The following is a 19,300-nucleotide window of genomic DNA, read 5'->3' as shown; positions in this document are numbered from 1 at the left end:
GACCCACCAAACGGTATAGCCATCTACTGGTAAGGTATCCAGTTCTATTTCACTCAACGGCTCCCGATGTTCAAGAAGGTAGGGCTAGAAAATAAGCCCGACAAAATAAATAAGTCCGACTTTCCCAAATCGAAGTTGGCGCGCCAGTACGGTACAGCGCGCCTGTACAAAACAGCGTATCGTACTATTAAATATATTTCAAAAACAGCTGCTTTGGCGAGAAAGCGAATAATTTCCCTGAATCAGCATTTCACTTTGCGTATAACATGTGAATTTCACCGAATATTTGGCGCAATGCTAGCGTGCCAGTACGGTACAACGCTAGCGTGATGCAGTAGAAATATTCGGTGTATTTCAATAAAAACTAACTTAATGAAAAAAAGAGCAATTTTCCCGGAATCAGCATTCAATTTTGAGTATATCCTGAGGTACTCAACCAATCCCAATGAGTTTCAGCTTTTTCAGAAAAAATTTTAAAGCCCGACCGAGAAAAGTCGGGCTTATTTAGTCGGGCATAAATTTTTTTTCGGTCAGTGTATATAGAGAATTAACTAGAAACGTGACCGTTAGATGGCGATAGCAGTAAAACAGAAAAAGGCCAATATTTCCTTTTTAAGGGTGTAGGTGAATGCGAAATAGTAAGGGAATACAACTACCCTCGCAATGATTAGAATGGTACTGCGAAAAGCCCTGTGTTGCTGTTGTACTGGATTTATTAACACAAGATGGTACTTCTCTGGATTATTTCATGTTTGGCTGAAACTAGGATTAATCTTTTGAATTGTTAATAAAATAAACACATTAGACAATGTGCATACTCTATTACTTTACCTCATACCTTAATGGTAATACACACAGTGTTTTTTCATCTGTAGGCTGACTCTTCCATCCTGTAACACTTCCAGACTTGATTTGATCCCCCATTAAATTCTGTGAATGCAAAATAATAGCATTAAAAATACTTTTTCAATAGACATAAAACCGAAAAGTACCTAATCCATGTTTCATGTTAAACTTGTGCCATATCTTGGTTTCCGTACCACACCCATTTTCGGCCCAAATACGGTCCCACAATTGTTCACTTCCTTCACTGCATGGGCTTATTACTAACGATTCTTTTTGTGCAGCACTAACAGAATTTAAATTTAACACACTGTCAGGTGGTAGACTGAATAACTAAACAATAAATAATTGTTTGTTAAAATTCTATACTTATTTGGAATTCTTATTTGAAAAGTTTATGTACCTGACTGTGTTTGCCTAATGCCAACTCATCCTCACGTTCAGTTAGGGATGAGTTTGGAAAAACCTCCTTCACTGTTTTGAAAGTGTCCAGTTCTAATTTGTTATTTTCCAGTAACTGAGCTTGTAGACACAAAGTTTGAGCTAAAAAACACAAATGAATAAAAGAACACAAATACAATCATTACATATTACCATCCTTAGTTTTGTTGTCATCTAAGATTCTGTGCTGTTGAAAAAATTGAGCCTGCAGCTTCATAATTTTATCTAATAAACAATAATTAATAATTGAAAACTAATAAAATAATGTTTATACTTACCATCCTTATCCTTTATTATCTTATCCATTTTTAAATATTTTTCTCCAGCCACGAGTTTTTCTCCAGCCACGCGTTTTTCTCCAGCCACGCTACTCAATTAACTGCTAATAGGATACAATTAACTCAAATTGCTTATATGCCTGTAGTAACGAAACCGACTGGTAGATGGCTACGGGTAGAAAAAAGAGAAAAAAGTGGGATTTTTTTTTTTTTTTTTTTTGGTTTTTTTTTTTTTTTTTTATGTAAAACGGATTGCCATATTCTTAAACAATTCGGTATTTGATTGATGGTTTAGAGATCATGAGTTAATTTAATAAAATATCTTGAATTACAGAAAGGAAAATTTCAAATGATAAGCCCAAAGTTTGTGGAGGCTGACACATTTGTAGTTGAAAACTATCAGTATCGTTTAAAGGATATAGATATTTTGGTCCAACCTTCACCCATGGTATGTTCAAAGTGAAGTGCATAGCTAAGCTCCCATTGGAAATGTGATCCAAATCTCCCATGTTATGGTGTTTGTTTCATTCAAAGTGAAGCACAATTAATAGGTTCTTATCTTCTCTGTGGCCACATTTTACCTTGATCTGAATTTTCTTTTTCATTCCAGATTTCATGATGAAATTTTGCAGCTAACCATAAAAGATGTCCAGCCGTTATATTTCCCTATTTTAGAAATAGAAGACGAAAAGAGATGCTAGATTTTCGAAGAACGCTACTGTCACTTCACGGTTAATTGCTGATTCATCCAGAACGTAAAACATAATATTTTTATAAATTAAAGTGCATATCTGGGCTCCCTTCTTTTCTGTGGCCCCGTTTCCCCTAGATTTGTAATAAGCCCGTAGGGGGTCATGCCCCTACTGTGATCAGCAGTAACGATTGTGAGTGCGCTGTCCGGAAAGGGGACGTGGGGGTCCCCCTGGCTCGATGATATCTTTTGGAGGACTTGGGGGCTACCCACAAATCCGAATTAACGGTTAATCGCTCACGTAAAAGCTTGTCCGCAACCTTCGCTCTTTTTCCGGCTTCTCTTAGCCACGCACCGGGTAATCTCCCCGGTGAGTCAACTGAGGTAGTGTCTCCCCCTACCATGGTTGACAGCAACTTTGAAAGCGGATATTTTGCCCTTTCAAAGTTCCAAGTCATTAAATTGTGCAGAGTATTGTCAATACAAATTCTTAAAAAATAAAATTTACAGTTTTTTTACTGCCGTTGTGTTGCTCTGCATTTTTCACTATTGCGAACATTTCCTTATTTATGTCGCAATGTCATTTTATTGACGTATACCTTATATTTTCAACTTTTGGTGTTCCCAAATCATGAGCGAATATTTCGTTGTTATACGACTTCATTGTTCATGGAACGATGCACTTTATTCTCACTTCATGGAGATTCTACAACTTTTAGTGCATTAATGATATTGAATTGTATACATGCATTGTATATCACATTTGACATTTTGAGTTATATATATTTATTTCATTTCATTCTGACCTTTTAGGGGAATGAACCCTTGATTTCTGGCGTGCGACACCGATGCTCAACCATAAAGCCACGAGTCTTGTAAAGTAGATAACTATTTTTCCATGTCTTTTGAAGGAAACCTATTTGCAATTGCAATAATATTGTTGCACGTCCCAACTCAATTTAATCTTTCCGTCTCCGAATGTCACCTATAAATACAATAGAGTGATTCATTTTTTGTACAAAGAAATATTGTCTACAATGGGTACCGTAAATCAATCGTCTGGCACAGAGGATCCAGACGTGATTCGAACTCTTGACTTTCGATTCCCGTAGTCAGACGCTCTACCTCAGAGCTATTAGTATTACATAAATTCTCGTAGCGTGCCAGTACGGTACATCGGTAACGTGAAATAAGAAAAGGTCGGGCTTATTTTTTTAGTCGGGCTTATTTTTAAGCCTGACTGTACATCAGATTTCCGTGCATGAAAGATTATAATAATAACACGAGGTATATCTTCATGCTATGATCTATACTTATCAGGTATACCTTCCCATTAATGTGATACATAGTGCTAGTAGTCTCTGTTAACGAAGTAGTGTTATAAGTATATGCAACTCGCGCGATCAACCAATAGTGAAATAGCAAAACAAACACGAAAAAAGCCGCCACCCCATTCCATTTATGATCAAAATGCTTAAAATGTTTGGAATATTAATGTTCATTTTTTACTTTTTGCCAATTTGAAAAAAAAAATTACCGGAAGCGACCAGAAGTAGCCTATATCTCCAGAAATACTGGGCCCACAACAAAACGAATATGATTTTCGTGATCCTCGTGAAATTTAAGGTGTGTCTGACCTATTTTGACCAGTTTTTGGCGAAAAGTCCAATTTGACCAAAATCGCGATTTTTCCTGAAGTTCAGGAAAATTTGCGATTTTTGACGATTTTCGGGTATTTTCTACTGACCCATGGATTCGACCCCAAATTTCACGAGGATTACGAAACTGCCGGTCTTTTTTATTTCAGACCAATAGATAGTGAGTTATTAAGCATTTTCAAACCGGATCTTAAACCGGAAGTTGAAATTTCGAAAATTAAAAAAATGAACTATGTTTTTTTTACAAGGTATAGAAGATCTGCGCAGTTTCAAACGTTAACTATAGTAAATTAATATAACGTGGCCTTTTAAAGTTGTTGAAGTTCAGTTTTCAGGTATGACTCATATACCACTTTAAAGCAATACCACACACATAATAATCCAGGCAAATATTTCAAAACCCTCACCTTTATTTGATATCCATCAGAATTACTTAGCTTCACACGATTACACTCATAAGTTTACATTATTATTAAATAAAAACCTACAGCACAAGCACAATTCTGATACAACTTTTCATAACAATGATTTGGGACATCTGGCGGCCGTAGTTAGACCTTGTACAGCCAGACTTCGTGAATATGTCAATAGCCGCCTCATAGTTTGCATAAGATAATTTTTGTACCAAATAACATTAGAATCCAATAGATTCGTCCAATGAATCGGTGAAATGTTACGATGTCACTCGCAAGATAGTAACGGAAGTTCTAACAATTACAAGTGGATTTTTCATTCCAGATAGTTGGCCCAAAGCTGGTATAGCAATCATGTCCCAGCTTTGAGAGAATACTACTTGTATGCAGTGGCACAGGCTGCGCGTAACTACTATAGGCAAATTTAGAGAATATGTTGATTTGAGTGTAGCCAATGGATTGCATACCTATGTCAGCTACCATTACCAAGTTTTAAACATTTACACCCACCTGACAGAGGAAATCCTCTGGTGCAGAATAACTCCTTTGTTTTTCTTGTCTGCCAGGTTTTCCTTTTCACAGTATATCTCTGTGGAATGAGTGAATGGTTTCTTGTGGGAGGCCTTTCCAGTCACCCCACTTTGTCATTTTACACAGTGCTAACTATAAGAGATGTTCAGAGTTGAATTCAACCTACATATTGTAATTACTAACTGATTTACATTCCTGCTATTGGTTTAAGGTAACCTTTCCTTTGCTAACCATTTTTTTCCGCCAAATAAACAGCTCTATGCCTTATGCCACCACATTTCGATGCCCAGTTCATTCCTCATCTTCATTATTCTGGTCACTGTAAAAAAAAATATTTCATATCACACTTACATAAAACATTTCATGCGCGTAGATATTAATGTGTGTACACCATTACAATAAGCTGAATTTGAAGCGTCACGCAATCGATGTTGTAAACGGGTTGGCTGTACGGCAATCACTATGTATTCTTTCGCAGTAGCTTTTTTTTATATAAAAAGAAGAAAATTTGGTTCTATGGGCAAAAAAAAAAAAGACAAAAAAGAAAACACCAAGAAGATAAACAGTAGAAACTATGAACTTACCAATCATTCAAGCACAATATTTTACAACTTTAAAAAGAGAGGATTCAATTTCTACACAGAAATCAAAATGGGGTGGTCGTTATGTCTTCGAAGAAGCCCATACCTTGATTTAGGATAATTTACTTTCATTATCCAACTATTATTCTCGAAGGAAGCTTTTCCAGGTAGAACTTCGTTCAACCCTTGCTGGTAATTTCAGTGATCAATTCCTTGAAGTCAATGGTAATATCGTTACTACTTTTTTACCATGAAATTTTAATAGAAGCCATTAAGGGGTAGAAACCCAGTAGCTCATGTCAGTTCCAATGCACCATTATCATGAAGTTCTTTTCCCTGCATAAATTTTATCCGCAGCAAATAGCTCTACATCTAATATGCCTATATTAACCACATACCACAAGAAAGGGCTGCAAACAACACCCCATGGGACACACAACACATATCCTATACAACCTGCAGAAAGAAATTCATATGTACCTTATGAAATCACTGAAACCTATTAACTCATTTGCGATATACAAAATTTGATACCATTTTCGGCTGACTTGTTTAAAACGTACACGGCGGAGAACTCGAAAGTTTTTACGACAAAGAAATTCCAGAACAGCACTAGATGAAGCAGATGTAACTATGATGGCAACTGATGGTAATTTGAGTTTCGTCTCTTTGACATCCTGAAAGCTATGACATAATAGAACAAAAGCATGTCTGAGATTTCTTTTGCATAATTTTTGTTTTGAATAAATACATACAAGCCTATGGTCCTTGATTGGGCTGATTTTACCTGGCATTCACGGTTATAACAGAAGCTGCAGATGATGTCTTAGCCTTAACCTTTTTCTACGATGTTACAATTTAAAGTTATGGCCGGTTTACTTATAGGTTCCCAAAAAACTATGTTTAGAGAAACAGTTGGCGGCCATCTATTAAATAGCCTCCAACGTGCTGCCATCTAGTAACGTCATAGTACGCATCCACTTTAAAGTTGTTTCCGAATTCGTAAACAGTTATTTCCGGTATTTGTTTTATACAATGGAACTTGGCGTTCCAGAATAATCTCTGCTGGCGAACAAGATTATTTGCGCCCACAACTCTTACGCCCAGCTGCATGTTTACAATCACAATTCCAAACAACCTAACAACTCGTCCACGACCACTGCGCCGCTTACGACACTGCATTATTTTACAGGAGCGATTAACGTTTAATTCGGATTTGTGGGTAGCGACATAGCCCTCCGTGAACACATCATCGAACTCCGAGGACCGCCACGTCCACTTTCCGGTCAGAGTATAAATAATATGTTTGAGCGATATAAAGTCATTATTGTGTGTTATTTTCACACCACAACAACCAACAACGACTTTATAGTACTCAAACATATTTATTGCTAAAACAAGCAATCATTCTAATTGATATTAGAACGGTTTGAGTAATGTAACGTCGTTATTGTTTGTTTTACAGATACAATTGTCGTTTCTTCCAGCAGTAGTTTCTTCAGCAGCTTTGTCAAAGTAATTAACTCGTCACTTTTTCATGTTAGCTTTTCTATGGCTATGTATAGATGAAATTGTAATAATATAAAATTTTTAAAGAGCAAACATCATAAGTAATTAAATATGGCAATCCAGTTTACAACAATATCACAGCCTTCCAGAGTATGCTAATTCAAATCTACCAGGTCTATGACACTTGGAAACAAAATTATCATAATTGGGTTAGTTCATCAATGTAAACAATAAATAGGCTGGTGGTATTTAGAAAGCTGGAACAAACTTCAAATAACTTACGTACTATGTTTAAGACTTTTGCAGCTATGCAACATAAAGCCAGGAAAAAGGACTTGGATAAATAAGAATGAAGTACCAGAAATTCGAAACTTCACTCATGGTTCATCTTCATTACGTCGTATTGATACTAAACACTCACCTTTGCAAGAATGGCAGAGCGCGAAAACGGAAAAGGCGACACATTTAGGGCTCGGCCCCGCGACGATCGGGCACGATTTTGGCCGACACGCGCGGTTTTTTTTTTTTTTAAAGGACAAACCGGTGCGGTTCGGTTTGCCAATTTTTCCAAACCGATTGAACCGCGGTTTGACACGAAATTTGTATCCCTTTACGGTTTTGCAGGGTTTGCACTACGAATTTCCAGTTTGCATAGGACAATACATCAGTAACAGAGTTTGCCGCTAGATGGCGGAAAGATCGAACCAATTTTCGATCGCGATACTTACAAGTCTGATCGGAAATTTTATTTCAAACAAGTTTCAGACCGCCATTACGTTCATAACAATTAGTGATAATTACTTGATTTGTAATTTTAGCAAAATTTCAAAACAAAAATTTTTAATAGCGGTTCAAACCGGTTTGGCCCAGTTGCAAACCGAACCGCAGTCAAAAATGGCTAAACCGAACCGACGGTTTGACGATTTTTAAATGAAAAACCGCGGTTTGCCCCGATCAACGACGATCGGGGCCGAGCCCTAGACACATTATCGATCGCCACCGATTGGGTGTAATCGGTGTTTCCGTAACCAAAAAGCCAACTGAATGCACTACTGAACATTAAGCAGTTACACTGGACTAAATGCCGAGATAGCCCAACCTCCATTTACAAAAAAAAAGCGAAATAAATAGCTCCCATTACAACAAAAAGACGAAAAAGCTTATTAACACAAGTTTCGAAATTCGTTAGTTAAGAGATCAATTAGGAACATCACTCTATCAGGTAACCCGGTTGATAGCCATCCACATTCATGGTAAGCGGACAAACGCCCTACACCCTGCCAACAACGATTTTTTTTTTTGTAAATGCACGAATTTCACGGAAATACCTCACGTTTTCAAATAAACATTCTGCTGGTTAAACGTTAGTTGCACTGAACTATTACGTTTGTGAAACCCAATGATCTATACCTTATGGGGTTTTTTCCCAAGACATGTTAGTCCTTGAGTAACTTTTCCCAGTTTACGATGTTTGCCGCCTCTGGATATCGGTGGCATACCCCAAGCATATAAATCTTCATGGAGATATCATCAGTAACACAGGTACAACAATTGAAAATAAACATCAGTTCCTAACAATGCAAGAAGTTGACAAATATGCTACTTTGGACCAGAACTTATCGATTGCTTCACGTCTGGCGGAATACTGGAACTACTCATGCTCAGTAATCTTTACAGCACCTTCGATAATGAGACCATTACTCATCTTAAAAAAACAAACAATTACAAATTAGTTCCAATAATGGCAAGCTAATTAGTTGCACAACTGGTGTGGTTTAATGTCCCAAATTTAAATTTGGGTGAATGGAGAAATCTGTTGGAAAATGTGATAATTTCCCATTGTCTAAGCATTTATGCTGTTCCTATAACACACTTTGAAAAAATTACTATCCTTACTTGCAAATAGAAGCAATGGTTCTATGTTGCCAACCCTACAAGTAGTTTTGTTGCATTGTTGTTCTGGTAAATGTCATGCAAGAAAAATGAAAGAGCAAGTAGATCATGTAGCAGAAGAAGGGTGCTGTGACACGTGGTAGAAAAAGCAGGATTATCTAACCTGATCGCTCGATTGGCACCATCATACTGTTATCTGAATTATCCCAAACATCCTGCTTGGCAACAGCTTTCTGAACTATCAAACAGGAAAGCAATACTGGAAATATTTTAATATTACATGTAACATTATTATATTTACATTACCCTAAAAGTAGCTCAACACCTACAGGTAATCCAACCACTGAAAAACCTTCATGTTGTGGTATTTTTCAAAAGAAAACTAGAGCTCAAAATAGTTCAGTCAAGTAAAATATTTACATTCTATGTAGCATCTGAAACAAAAAGAACTGATTAGGTAACTCACATTTATGGAGAGATAAGTGTTATAAAAGTCATGTCGTGGCACTTTCACTTACCAAATTGGTAAGCAAAAAATACCTTAGAGCTGATTTAACTGGAATATCTATCACAGTTTAAACATATATATATATACATATCCAGCCACAGTACATAATCTAACCAATGTGACTAATACAAAATGTAACAGCACAACAACCTTTCGAGCACGAGAAAACTTTCACGATTAAACGATGGGAGTGTAAAACGTGCATGCTACCCTGATGTGCATCTCTTGTGAATTTCTGGTCTATACTTTGTTTCCAACAGGCGCAAAAGCCACGCTTCGTCCTCTACTATGTGACGACATTGCGATCGCACAGATTCTTGCTAACACGAACGAAAAAGCAGGCGGAGAATCTACGGCAATCTTGGCGTTGCCGTCATTGACGACGTTGAATATTTTAATAATCATTTACAATTTTTACTTTATATTTATGGGAATAATAAAATGCCTATTATCGTTCTAGTTTTTATTTTTTTTTATTATTGTTTCATCTAAACAAAGTGTGTTTTCATAAGTAAAGCTCCGCAACTATTTTATTTTGTTTTTTACGTTTATTCAAAAACCATAAGGCCAATTGAAAAATAATTGATTTCAGTGATTTTCATTGAATTATGAATCGAATCCATATATTTTTTGAAATTTGGCCAAATATGAAAAAATGAGTTACTTAATCGAAATTAGCGTTCAATCTTAACTATTCCGTGTGATTTTTGTCGAATTATAATAAGCCCTAGTATACCATGCTTGCAGCGCCAAGCCGACTAAACACTTGGCAACACAGCCAATATGAAGGTATTTACATTTCATGGTTAGTCTCAAACGGATTTGATAAAAATTTTTACGCGGCTTTTTGAAAATGAAAAATGCAAGCAAACATGAACCATTATGTAAGGGAACTACTGTAATGGAGTCAATGCCTTTCGTTTATTGTTTGAAGAGCAGTTTTAGAGGGCAATTGTGTGATTTTTGCTTAAAAGCGTAAGTTCAAAATCGGGAAAAAGTATTGTTTATTCGCTCCTTTTTCTGGTTCTTATTAGGCCATTGTTTCTTTACCTGTAGGAATTCGAGTTTACGAAAATGTTGCGGCTGTATGATAGTATCTTACTGTGGAAGAGTATGCCAGCGTGAGGGATGGAAAGATCACAAAATGGAATGTAAAAATTTGTTGAAGGTGAAGCCAAATATTCCGACAGATTCAGTACGCCTAATGGCAAGGCTCATAATAAAATTACAGGTTTATATTTAATCTAATAATTTCTTAAACCTCTCTTAACTGGTCATTTGTATTGATCATAGCGAGGAGGAGATATGGAGTCAGAGCATATAACAACTGTTTGGTCCAGAAAATTCAAAGATTTGTTGTCCCGTATGATCAGCCTCATTCAAATACAACAAAATAATACAAATATAAATAAAATTTGTAGAAAGAATGCATATATTGGATATTACACTAATAAGTTTGTTATTGATGAATGTATTCCTACTAGATCGGAAAGAAATCAAAGAAGATGTCAAACGAATGGAGTATTTTCTGACCATCTGTGGTGTCTTAAACGAATACTTGAGTGACGAGATCTTGCCAAACGCGGTAGAACTTCTTGGGATTTACGGTCGGGTATGTTAAATGGATTGCATTTTATTCGCAGCTCAAACACGTTTTCTAAACGTATGCTTTCAGATGTGCGTGAACAGTTTTAACATCATGAATGGCGAGATGCAAGCAATAGGCACTGGTATTTATCTAGCACCGTCTATTCTTGACCATTCTTGTTCCCCGAATGCGGTTGTAACTTTTGATGGCTTCAAACTGAGTGTCCGACTTACTCAAGACTTGCCAAAACTTGACTGGAATTGCATTCATATCAGTTATATTGATTTAATGAATTCCAAGAACCACAGAAAAAAGGAGTTAAAAGAAAGATATTACTTTGATTGCGATTGTCCACGGTGTCGATGTGGCAAAATTGATTGCTATCATTATGCTGCAAGGTGTCCAAGTTGCCGAAGTCCCATTGCAGTCAAGGTTAATTTGTATAACCCTATCTGTACCACGCATTTCTCTCTAAAAACCTCCTTTTCGTTTCGTGTCATTTCCCAGAGAGGTGAAGAATTTCCTCCTTGCTCCTGTGGATTCCTTCTAGATTCCTCATGCAGTAAGCAATTTTGGAGTGCTGCCGATTTTAGCGAGCAACAGTTGCTTCTGATGCAAGACACTAATTGTAAAGGGAAAACATTTATTGGTTTTGTTCCAAGTCACTATTTGATGCCTTGTGATTGTTTGACAGATTTGGATGTTTGCAAATTGTGCCTTACAAAGCAAGAGGATTCGTTTCATGATCTATGTCTTATCCGATCAAAAGTTCTGGATGCAGCTTTTGACTCAGCAGTTCAGCTTCAGTTATGGGAATCGGCCATTCAATACGGATTTCCTCTTGTTCATGCATACAAACATTGGTATGGTAACGAGCATCCCCTGACAGCCATACTCTTGTTGAAAATTTTCAAAATTCTGTTGCTTGTTTCGCCAAATGACGACTCAGTAGCTTTAAAGTATTACCAGGAAGCGGCTAAGATAATCGAGCTGACTCATGGCAAGGCCAGCATGTTTTACCAGCAAGATGTGAAATCATTAATTCGCGATGTAAAATGAAGCTGAAATTTATTAGATGCAAAATGAGTATGAAATATAGCATATGCGGAATGCTTCGTGATTGCTCAATCAGAATCTTCGTCTTCATTTTCCCGTATTGCTTTTTTGTTTTTAATCTTAAATTTAGATTTAGAAGCTTGACCAGGTGGAACCAAAAGATCACCAGAATATTCAATAACCGCAGCATGAGCTATCCTCCATTCTAACACGTCAGTACTGAAATCATCCGTATTACCCAAATCGGAAAAACCCACCACATAATCTTTAGTTTTTGCATCCTTTACCAATGCCAGTGTTGGCAAAGTTTTAATCCTAAGCCTCTCTGTAATGGGAACAGTAATAATCAGTAACACACAAGAAATTTCTATTAAAGTGATTTTTTATACCTGTCAAGAAAGGACACTTTTCAGCATTGATTTTACAGAATTTAGTCTCCATGTGCTTTCTAGCCAAAATAGTGAGATGTTTGTCTATAACTTTGCATCGAAAAAAGTCATCTCTGTAAAAGTGACACACAAAGTTTGGGGACTTTTTGGCAACCTCAAAGAACTCCTTTTCTTCAGCTATCTCTGTATACTCTCCATGGCCCTGAGTGAAAAAATTTATTTTAAATTTGTTATTATAATTTTATTAAGAACTATTTCTTGCTATTCTAAAAATTCGAATTAAGAGCACACACTTATAAAATTACATTAATTTTCCACTGCTGCATTTGTTGTTGTCTCAACTTCATTTCTTGCACTCTTTTTCGTCGAATATCTTCCAAGTCATCTTCGGTCAAATTGTCCAATTTGTCAATTCTTTGTGAATAGGAAAACAAATATTGCTTTCACACTTTAGCAGGTAAAAGAAAAAAAAAATAATACTCAGCATCGATTTTTTCTTCAGCAGCCTTTAATATCTGGTTTTGCAAAATATTCTGAATTTGATCCATCTCTGAATACTGGAATTCTTATGTGTGAGCTGATAATTAAACCAGTTGAGCAGGTGCGAAAAACAGCCGAAGCAAGAGGTATACCACTACAGCGGACTACTCCCCGATCCAGAAACCATGGCAACAAGAGATCGATTAGACTTGTATAAATGCCGATAGATGCATCTATCGACTGAAATCAAACGATAATTTTCTATTATCCTTGTGTTGTTTCTGTCGTTTGGTTTCTGGCTCGTCTACTTTGGAAAACTAAAAATGGGGAAACGCTCGATAAATACCACTAAAAGTGGAAAATTTATGAATCCAACTGATCAAGCACGTAAGTATTTAGAATGACTCCCATTTCTAAACAAACTGCCTTCTCACTATTTTTCAACTTGCCTAATGGACATGACTACATATTCAATGTGTTCTTGGTTTCCAAAGTGAATGTTGACAAAAATTTAATTTTCCTGCAGTATCAGCCTTAAAATGCAACTTTTTCATGAAATTCAAACTTTAAAATTTAATCATAACAATATTGACTCTGTGTACAGGGAAAGAAGCACGAAGACGTGAATTAAAGAAGAATAAGAAACAACGGTTACTCGTCAGGCAAACTGTGTTGAAAGGAAAAGATCCTACAACCATCTTTGCAGAACTGGAAAAAATTGATCAAATGGAGTTCAATCCAGTTCAATCTGCACCACTAAGTGAAAAAGTGTTAAAGGAAAAGAGAAAAAAGCTAAGGGATACATTAAATAGAATTATGAGGCTCTATGAAAAAGAAGAACCAACCCAGTGGACCCAAATCAAAGCTATGGAAGTACAGTATGAGAAACGAAGAGCAGAGCTTATCATATACTGTGAATCAGTGAAACATACTCAGACAGTGAACCTTGAAGAGATTCCTTTGCCAAACTTGGATTCATCAAGTTCTTCAAGCTCATTACTTCCAGCTCCACCAGGCATTTTAAAGAAAATCAGCAACTATGGGTAGAATAATGACTTTTTAAAAATCTCTATTAAAATCGAACTATCAACTTTGTTATGTGGTAGGTTGTTACGCAAATCACCTGGTGTTCCGTCAGTTCCACCGCCCGAAATTTACGATATTTGGGATGAAGGTGATGGAGCTACTGCAGAGCCCGGTATTCCAGGAATTGACGACGAAGAAGAAGATCTTCCTCCTTACCATACATACTATCAATTCATTCGCCCTCCTCTTGAAGACATAGCGTTACCTAAAGACACCATAGAAGATGACGCTGAAATGGCTGAAGATTATGACGAAGATGATGATGCTGAAAGCGATGATGATAATTCAGAAGCAACCGCTAAACCGGTTCCAGTACCTGCCGAACCACCGCGGCCTACAACACTTCAACAGCGAATGTTAGCGATTGCCGGTCAGGATGTCAACACAGTTATTCAGGAGATGGACTACTTGCACCGCCAAAAAGAGATGAATCGCCAAATAACTCACGAAACAAGAAAGGCACGGATGGAAGCAGGAGAATTTGACGATGACCCTTCATTAGATAACAATAAATACCCTCCACATATGCCACCTCATCCTGGGCAGTTTCAACGACCGCCGATGATGCCTGCCTATGGACCCTATGGTTCTATGGGCCCACCTCCACCCATGGGATATGGTGGATTCGCTCCTCCCCCGATTCCAGGATCTAGATTACCACCAGGTCCTCCACCCAGAATGCCTCAGGGTTTAACACCACGGCTTATTCGACCTCCTGGGATGCCTCCTCCGCCTCCACCAGGTGAACATCTTAAATATTATTTGTATTTTTCATTTCTTAATATTTTCTTTCTAATGAATTGTTAATAAGGTCTACGTCCAGGCGTACCATCCATGCTTACTGGTCGACCGCAATTGAGCACTAGCGCCCCGTCCAAGCCGTCTTCAAAACCTACAGCTTCTATCATTGAAGCTAAACCGCAGATGCGAAATCTTAGCGCAGATTTAACAAGATTCGTCCCCACCACGTTAAAAGTTAAGAAAGACATGCCACCGAAGAAAGATCTTGCTAAATCGAGTGCCAATCCACACATTGAATGGAGGACTCCACAAGTACAGGTACCCGTCCAATTACAAACTGTTAAAATGGAACGTATATTATTTGGAAATTGAAATGTTTCTTTAGGTTTCAAGTAAAGCCGCGCCAGTAGTTCAACCTCCTGTGAAAACAAAAGATGATGCGTATTCACAGTTTATGAAAGAAATGCAAGGATTTATGTAAGCGACTGAGCAACCGGATTTTTCTTCTGCACTCGACTTTTCGACACGAAACTTAATTCAAATTGTATTTCTCCACTGAGTTTCATTTTGTGAATTAAACAACTAAGAGATTCTTAAAAAAACATTTGGTGCTAATTTTAGATTTTTTAAATTTTAAGTTCGATGAATTACTGTTAAAAAAAACTACCATTAACTAATTTGGTATGACAATTGAAGTATCGATTAATTTGATACGTTTATTAGATTGGTGGAAAAAAAGGGTTCCAAATATGCATACCAAACCACCCAATTCTTAGCCACAAAATGTAAGAGTTGCTCCCAAGATATTAGAATACTAATAGCATTGCAAGGTCAAGATGACACTAGCTTCTCACAGGTAGTTTTCCTTGACCTAAATCTAACTTTCTTCGGAAACACCTTATATACCCCTACGGAGAATGGGGGGTGAATTTTCGACCAAGCAAACATAAAAGACATTTCGTTGTTTGGAGAATGCTTCTAGAGACGAGTCTGCCACTTAAAAGGGACACTGTTGTTCAGAAACGTTCTACAATCTAAGGTCTCCAGTTGGCACGACAAATTATTATATTTTTTTTTCTTCAAACCGATTTGACGTTGAAATTCACTTTGAGGTCCTAGTTCGTCGCAGGTACCTAAAGGTGTAATTCCCGAAATGTTTCTCCTGTTACACGTACGGCCGGCTCGTAAACTGCATGTGTTAACCATTACTCGTTCGCTTTACCAAGGTGTTGCCACCAACTTGAAAGCTCTGACTGAAGTGGTCAAAATTGAAACAGCTGTGGATGCCAACTGTGATCAACAAATGATTGATTTTGTATATGACAACACGTATCCAAGAAGTAGTGAACGAAAACCAATCGGAATAGGCCTTGGGGCTTTCAGCTTGATAGAAGATATCCCGCGTTTCCTTAGTGAACGTGTTTCTCTTGTGGCAATTGACATGGAAAAAGATCGGATCGTTGGTGTTGCCATTAATAGCGTTTTGGATGATACAAAGCTTTTTGACCGCCCCACCACCAATAGAGGCGTCGAAGCCTATCACTCCTGCGTGAAGAAGTTGCAAATGGCCGAAAACGTCCTCCAAAAAAAGAAAGAGAAGCGAGGAATGGATCTCGTTTATCTAGGTGTAAAAGAAGGTTTCGAACGAAGAGGATTAGCTTTAAATTTGGCACAACATTCGATTCGATTGGCTCGGGCGAAACAATTGGACTTCATCCAGAGTGTCACAGTATGTCCAGAAACGCTCAACATTTTCGAACGTTTGAAATTCGAAACATTGAACAAGTGTAAATTGATGGATCATTGGATTGGCAACGAAAAGGCCTTTCCAAATGCTGGCCCGGATGATTTCGTTTACCTTAAATTTAAGATGTTGTAATATTATAACAGTTACATGGTGTAGTACATGGTGTTGAGTGTGTCCAATCTGCTAAAATAGAATGACGTTCTCCAGTGTTTATAAACGGTTTTGGATATATATACGTACATATCCTCGTGAAATTAATTATAATAGGGACAAAAGAACTGCGCAGTGTAAGTCTATTTGGCTTCCATAGCAAGCATCTTTCGTTTTCGGCGTTGCGCGGAGTATCGTGAAATCTTAAAGCTTATATTCAGGTTTACGATGCTTAATGCTGTATATTTTGGAAATGGAGAACCAACTGCGGAACGAATTGGTCGACTCACGAATAAGAATCCCCAACCACATCGTTGTTGATTTTTGTGAAAAATTTTCGTTTTTCTAAAAATTCCTAATGAAATTTATTGTCTGAATTGTGTGTGATAAACAAATGGAAACGAGAAAATGTAAAATTTAATGACATTTTATTGAAATTGTATGTTTCAAATTGAAATTTGGAGTTGGGACGACGGTCGCAAAAAAATCTGTATCAGGTAATTCCACATAAGCAGTCGTACATCGTACGAATTTATCTACATTTTTCTGACATTAAAGTACGCTCTCAGCAACTTTAAAAGTTATCAAAAATGGCTTTCAATACTTCTTTCCCATCCCCCAAACCTCTTCCAGGATCGAAAAAGACTTTCCCACATGTATCAGCGCGGGTCAATTCTTTCACCGGACGCAAATCTGTTACCAAATTACCAGACACCAGCGTTCCTGCTGCACCTGAAAAACCCGGCAAAGATTCCCGCAAGATTGACCCCGCCGTCGGCCACCAGAAACGCTCAGTACCTGCCAACGTGAGCCATGCCAACAAGATCCGCACTCATCACGATTCCTCGGCCGTTTCGGCTTGCCTTAAAACTGCAACTGCCACCAGAACCCAGAAGGTGCAAGTTAAATCAACAGCACCAGTGCAGAAACCAGATATTACCACCAGTCGTACGGCCGGGCAGGCAAAACCAGTGAAGCCAAAGACGATGGATCGGACGGACAGACTCTTCGCCATTAAACCCCTTCCAGGGAAAAAGAAGACTCTGGAGGATTTTGTGCGTAAACCTTTCCGGGCCAATCCTGTTCCTTTGAGCACCTACAAACTTCCAAAGGATTGTTCGGCATTTAAGCAGGAGCCTCATTCATCGGCCAAGAAGATCATGGTTCAAACCTCCCAACCAGAAAAAGTGAAACCCGTTCCCTTCCGGGCGAGACCTGTTCCAGCTAGCACATACGTTCCATCTATCCGACCGGCGGTGCGCAAAATCCACAAGGTCGAAAAGACTGACGAGTCTGTCGTACCTGTGGATGAACCGACCGTCGACAACGATGTGAAGATTTCAGAGCCGATACATGAACCTGCTAGCTGCGAACCGGAGACAGTTAGTGGTCCCCATGTTCCTGACGTTGAGGCTGCAGCTCTGTAAGTGCATCGATGATCTTTTTCCTTCCTTTTTCAACACTATGCAAACCAAAATGCTTAATCTTGTTTTCGGCTTTTCTCTAATTCTCAACTTGTGAAGATGTCCTTCCCCAGTAGCAAACCAAAAGAGCTGGGCGGTGAACCCGTAAACGGAGTTGTTCGTTGTCGTATGTGGGGGCTAACCAATTCATGTTTTCTTTCTGTTTCAATTGTCTTCTTCATGGCACAAGCTTGCGTTGCAAGTGGCCGGATGGCGAGCAATATTGTCATCCCTCACTAGCACGCACTCGCCGGAAGAAGACCATCACGAGAGTTGATTGTCTCGTGGTGATGGCAGAGTCAACAGGTTGGCCCTCACCTCTGCGACAATGCGTAATTACCTTTAGGGGGGAATTTTTCCTTAAATGAGCCAAGCAGTTCTGGAAGTGCGTTACTGTGGAGACATCTGAGCAAGCATCCCATCTTTTTCTTCCCTTTTTCATCCCTTTTTCTTCCATTTTGCTTCCCTTTTTCTTTCCCATTTCTTTCTTTTTTCTTATACTTTTGTTGTGGTTCTCGTTCGGCTAATGGTAATTCACTGTTCTGTCAGTGGATTACAAACAAAATATTGTTAATGTTAATTTACTGTTCTGTCAGTTAATTACAAACAAAATTTAAAATCAGTTTTTTGTCTTTGTTTTATTTATTAATAATTGGATTTCCATTCAGTCCTTGTGGGTCTTCAGAATGACCCTCAAAGTATCTCCAGTTTATAAACAATTCCCCTTATGCGATAGGAAATATCATACTTATAAGGCAAAAGCAGTGCAGGGGTAAAATTATTCTCCAGGCGAGGCTTGAACTCGCGACCTCGGCATATCTTGTTTACGCTTTAGATATTACTGTCATATAAGTACCTTGCGCTAACCAACTGCGCCACTGGAGACATGAAACGTAGAAAATCATATTTTATTGAAATGCACTCTCAGCTTATCTTTCATTAGCTGTAGTTGTTTAATTGAAGAAGGAGAAAAATTTGATTCCCATTCCCCTACCCAAAGCCACAAAACGGAACACATACAACCTCCTGTAATGGGTGTCTCCTATGGTCCAGGACGTTCGCATGCGGACGTGCGACACATTGCAGCAGGCGTGTTACAATGATTCATACGAATACTTATGGGGGCACAAAGTTTACTTAGGTCATTGCAACCGTGTCCAAGTGTGTGATAGACAGATGTGCGAGGTTTATGCAGTCCGTCTGTTGCCATATGTTTTCTGAATAATTCAGTATTGTTGGAAAAAAAAAGGAACG

At 38.0% G+C, this 19,300-nt stretch overlaps 4 protein-coding genes and 1 non-coding gene across 5 annotated transcripts; 2 read left to right on the top strand and 3 right to left on the bottom strand.

Moving 5' to 3' along the window:
* Window positions 1–540: 540 nt before the first annotated feature.
* Window positions 541–1,678, bottom strand: LOC130691232 (uncharacterized). Its single transcript, XM_057514146.2, has 6 exons — window positions 1,563–1,678; window positions 1,438–1,509; window positions 1,247–1,386; window positions 993–1,176; window positions 839–930; window positions 541–773 (listed from the first exon to the last, which is right to left on the bottom strand). Exons 1-5 carry the CDS (start codon window positions 1,588–1,590, stop codon window positions 866–868), a joined length of 489 nt encoding a protein of 162 aa, XP_057370129.1. The 5' UTR covers window positions 1,591–1,678; the 3' UTR covers window positions 541–773; window positions 839–865.
* Window positions 1,679–10,144: 8,466 nt separating this feature from the next.
* LOC130691229 (histone-lysine N-methyltransferase SMYD3-like) lies at window positions 10,145–12,062 on the top strand. The gene is made up of 7 exons (XM_057514141.2): window positions 10,145–10,321; window positions 10,403–10,577; window positions 10,640–10,709; window positions 10,831–10,958; window positions 11,022–11,366; window positions 11,442–11,562; window positions 11,629–12,062. The coding sequence occupies exons 1-7, from the start codon at window positions 10,200–10,202 to the stop codon at window positions 11,991–11,993; spliced, it is 1,326 nt and encodes a 441-aa protein (XP_057370124.1). The 5' UTR covers window positions 10,145–10,199; the 3' UTR covers window positions 11,994–12,062.
* Window positions 11,986–13,020, bottom strand: LOC130691231 (thioredoxin domain-containing protein 9-like). The gene is made up of 4 exons (XM_057514145.2): window positions 12,860–13,020; window positions 12,685–12,793; window positions 12,380–12,581; window positions 11,986–12,315 (listed from the first exon to the last, which is right to left on the bottom strand). Exons 1-4 carry the CDS (start codon window positions 12,925–12,927, stop codon window positions 12,059–12,061), a joined length of 636 nt encoding a protein of 211 aa, XP_057370128.1. The 5' UTR covers window positions 12,928–13,020; the 3' UTR covers window positions 11,986–12,058.
* A 73-nt stretch (window positions 13,021–13,093) lies between these two features.
* On the top strand, window positions 13,094–15,288 carry LOC130691235 (WW domain-binding protein 11-like). Its single transcript, XM_057514151.1, has 5 exons — window positions 13,094–13,246; window positions 13,464–13,902; window positions 13,966–14,687; window positions 14,757–15,004; window positions 15,072–15,288. The coding sequence occupies exons 1-5, from the start codon at window positions 13,183–13,185 to the stop codon at window positions 15,165–15,167; spliced, it is 1,569 nt and encodes a 522-aa protein (XP_057370134.1). The 5' UTR covers window positions 13,094–13,182; the 3' UTR covers window positions 15,168–15,288.
* A 3,539-nt stretch (window positions 15,289–18,827) lies between these two features.
* On the bottom strand, window positions 18,828–18,931 carry Trnai-uau (transfer RNA isoleucine (anticodon UAU)). Its single transcript has 2 exons — window positions 18,894–18,931; window positions 18,828–18,863 (listed from the first exon to the last, which is right to left on the bottom strand). It is a non-coding gene; the product is annotated as a tRNA-Ile (tRNA).
* Window positions 18,932–19,300: the final 369 nt, after the last annotated feature.

This window comes from Daphnia carinata, chromosome 1 (assembly GCF_022539665.2).
Source record: "Daphnia carinata strain CSIRO-1 chromosome 1, CSIRO_AGI_Dcar_HiC_V3, whole genome shotgun sequence".
Classification (NCBI taxonomy): Eukaryota; Metazoa; Arthropoda; class Branchiopoda; order Diplostraca; family Daphniidae; genus Daphnia; species Daphnia carinata.
Note: the sequence above shows the minus strand (reverse complement) of the source record. Positions and strands in the feature narration are given on the sequence as shown.

Coding starts and splice junctions, on each gene's coding strand:
- LOC130691235 (XM_057514151.1), top strand. CDS start 13,183: ATGGGGAAACGCTCGATAAATACCACTAAAAGTGGAAAATTTATGAAT. Junction 13,903..13,965: donor AAGAAAATCAGCAACTATGG/GTAGAATAATGA, acceptor GTTATGTGGTAG/GTTGTTACGCAAATCACCTG. Junction 14,688..14,756: donor GCCTCCTCCGCCTCCACCAG/GTGAACATCTTA, acceptor ATTGTTAATAAG/GTCTACGTCCAGGCGTACCA.
- LOC130691229 (XM_057514141.2), top strand. CDS start 10,200: ATGAAAAATGCAAGCAAACATGAACCATTATGTAAGGGAACTACTGTA. Junction 10,959..11,021: donor TTCTTGGGATTTACGGTCGG/GTATGTTAAATG, acceptor GTATGCTTTCAG/ATGTGCGTGAACAGTTTTAA. Junction 11,367..11,441: donor GAAGTCCCATTGCAGTCAAG/GTTAATTTGTAT, acceptor GTCATTTCCCAG/AGAGGTGAAGAATTTCCTCC.
- LOC130691231 (XM_057514145.2), bottom strand. CDS start 12,927: ATGGATCAAATTCAGAATATTTTGCAAAACCAGATATTAAAGGCTGCT. Junction 12,794..12,859: donor GAAGAAAAAATCGATGCTGA/GTATTATTTTTT, acceptor CTATTCACAAAG/AATTGACAAATTGGACAATT. Junction 12,582..12,684: donor TGCAGCAGTGGAAAATTAAT/GTAATTTTATAA, acceptor TTTTTCACTCAG/GGCCATGGAGAGTATACAGA.
- LOC130691232 (XM_057514146.2), bottom strand. CDS start 1,590: ATGGATAAGATAATAAAGGATAAGGATG. Junction 1,510..1,562: donor GATAATAAAGGATAAGGATG/GTAAGTATAAAC, acceptor ATTGTTTATTAG/ATAAAATTATGAAGCTGCAG. Junction 1,177..1,246: donor CATTAGGCAAACACAGTCAG/GTACATAAACTT, acceptor TTTATTGTTTAG/TTATTCAGTCTACCACCTGA.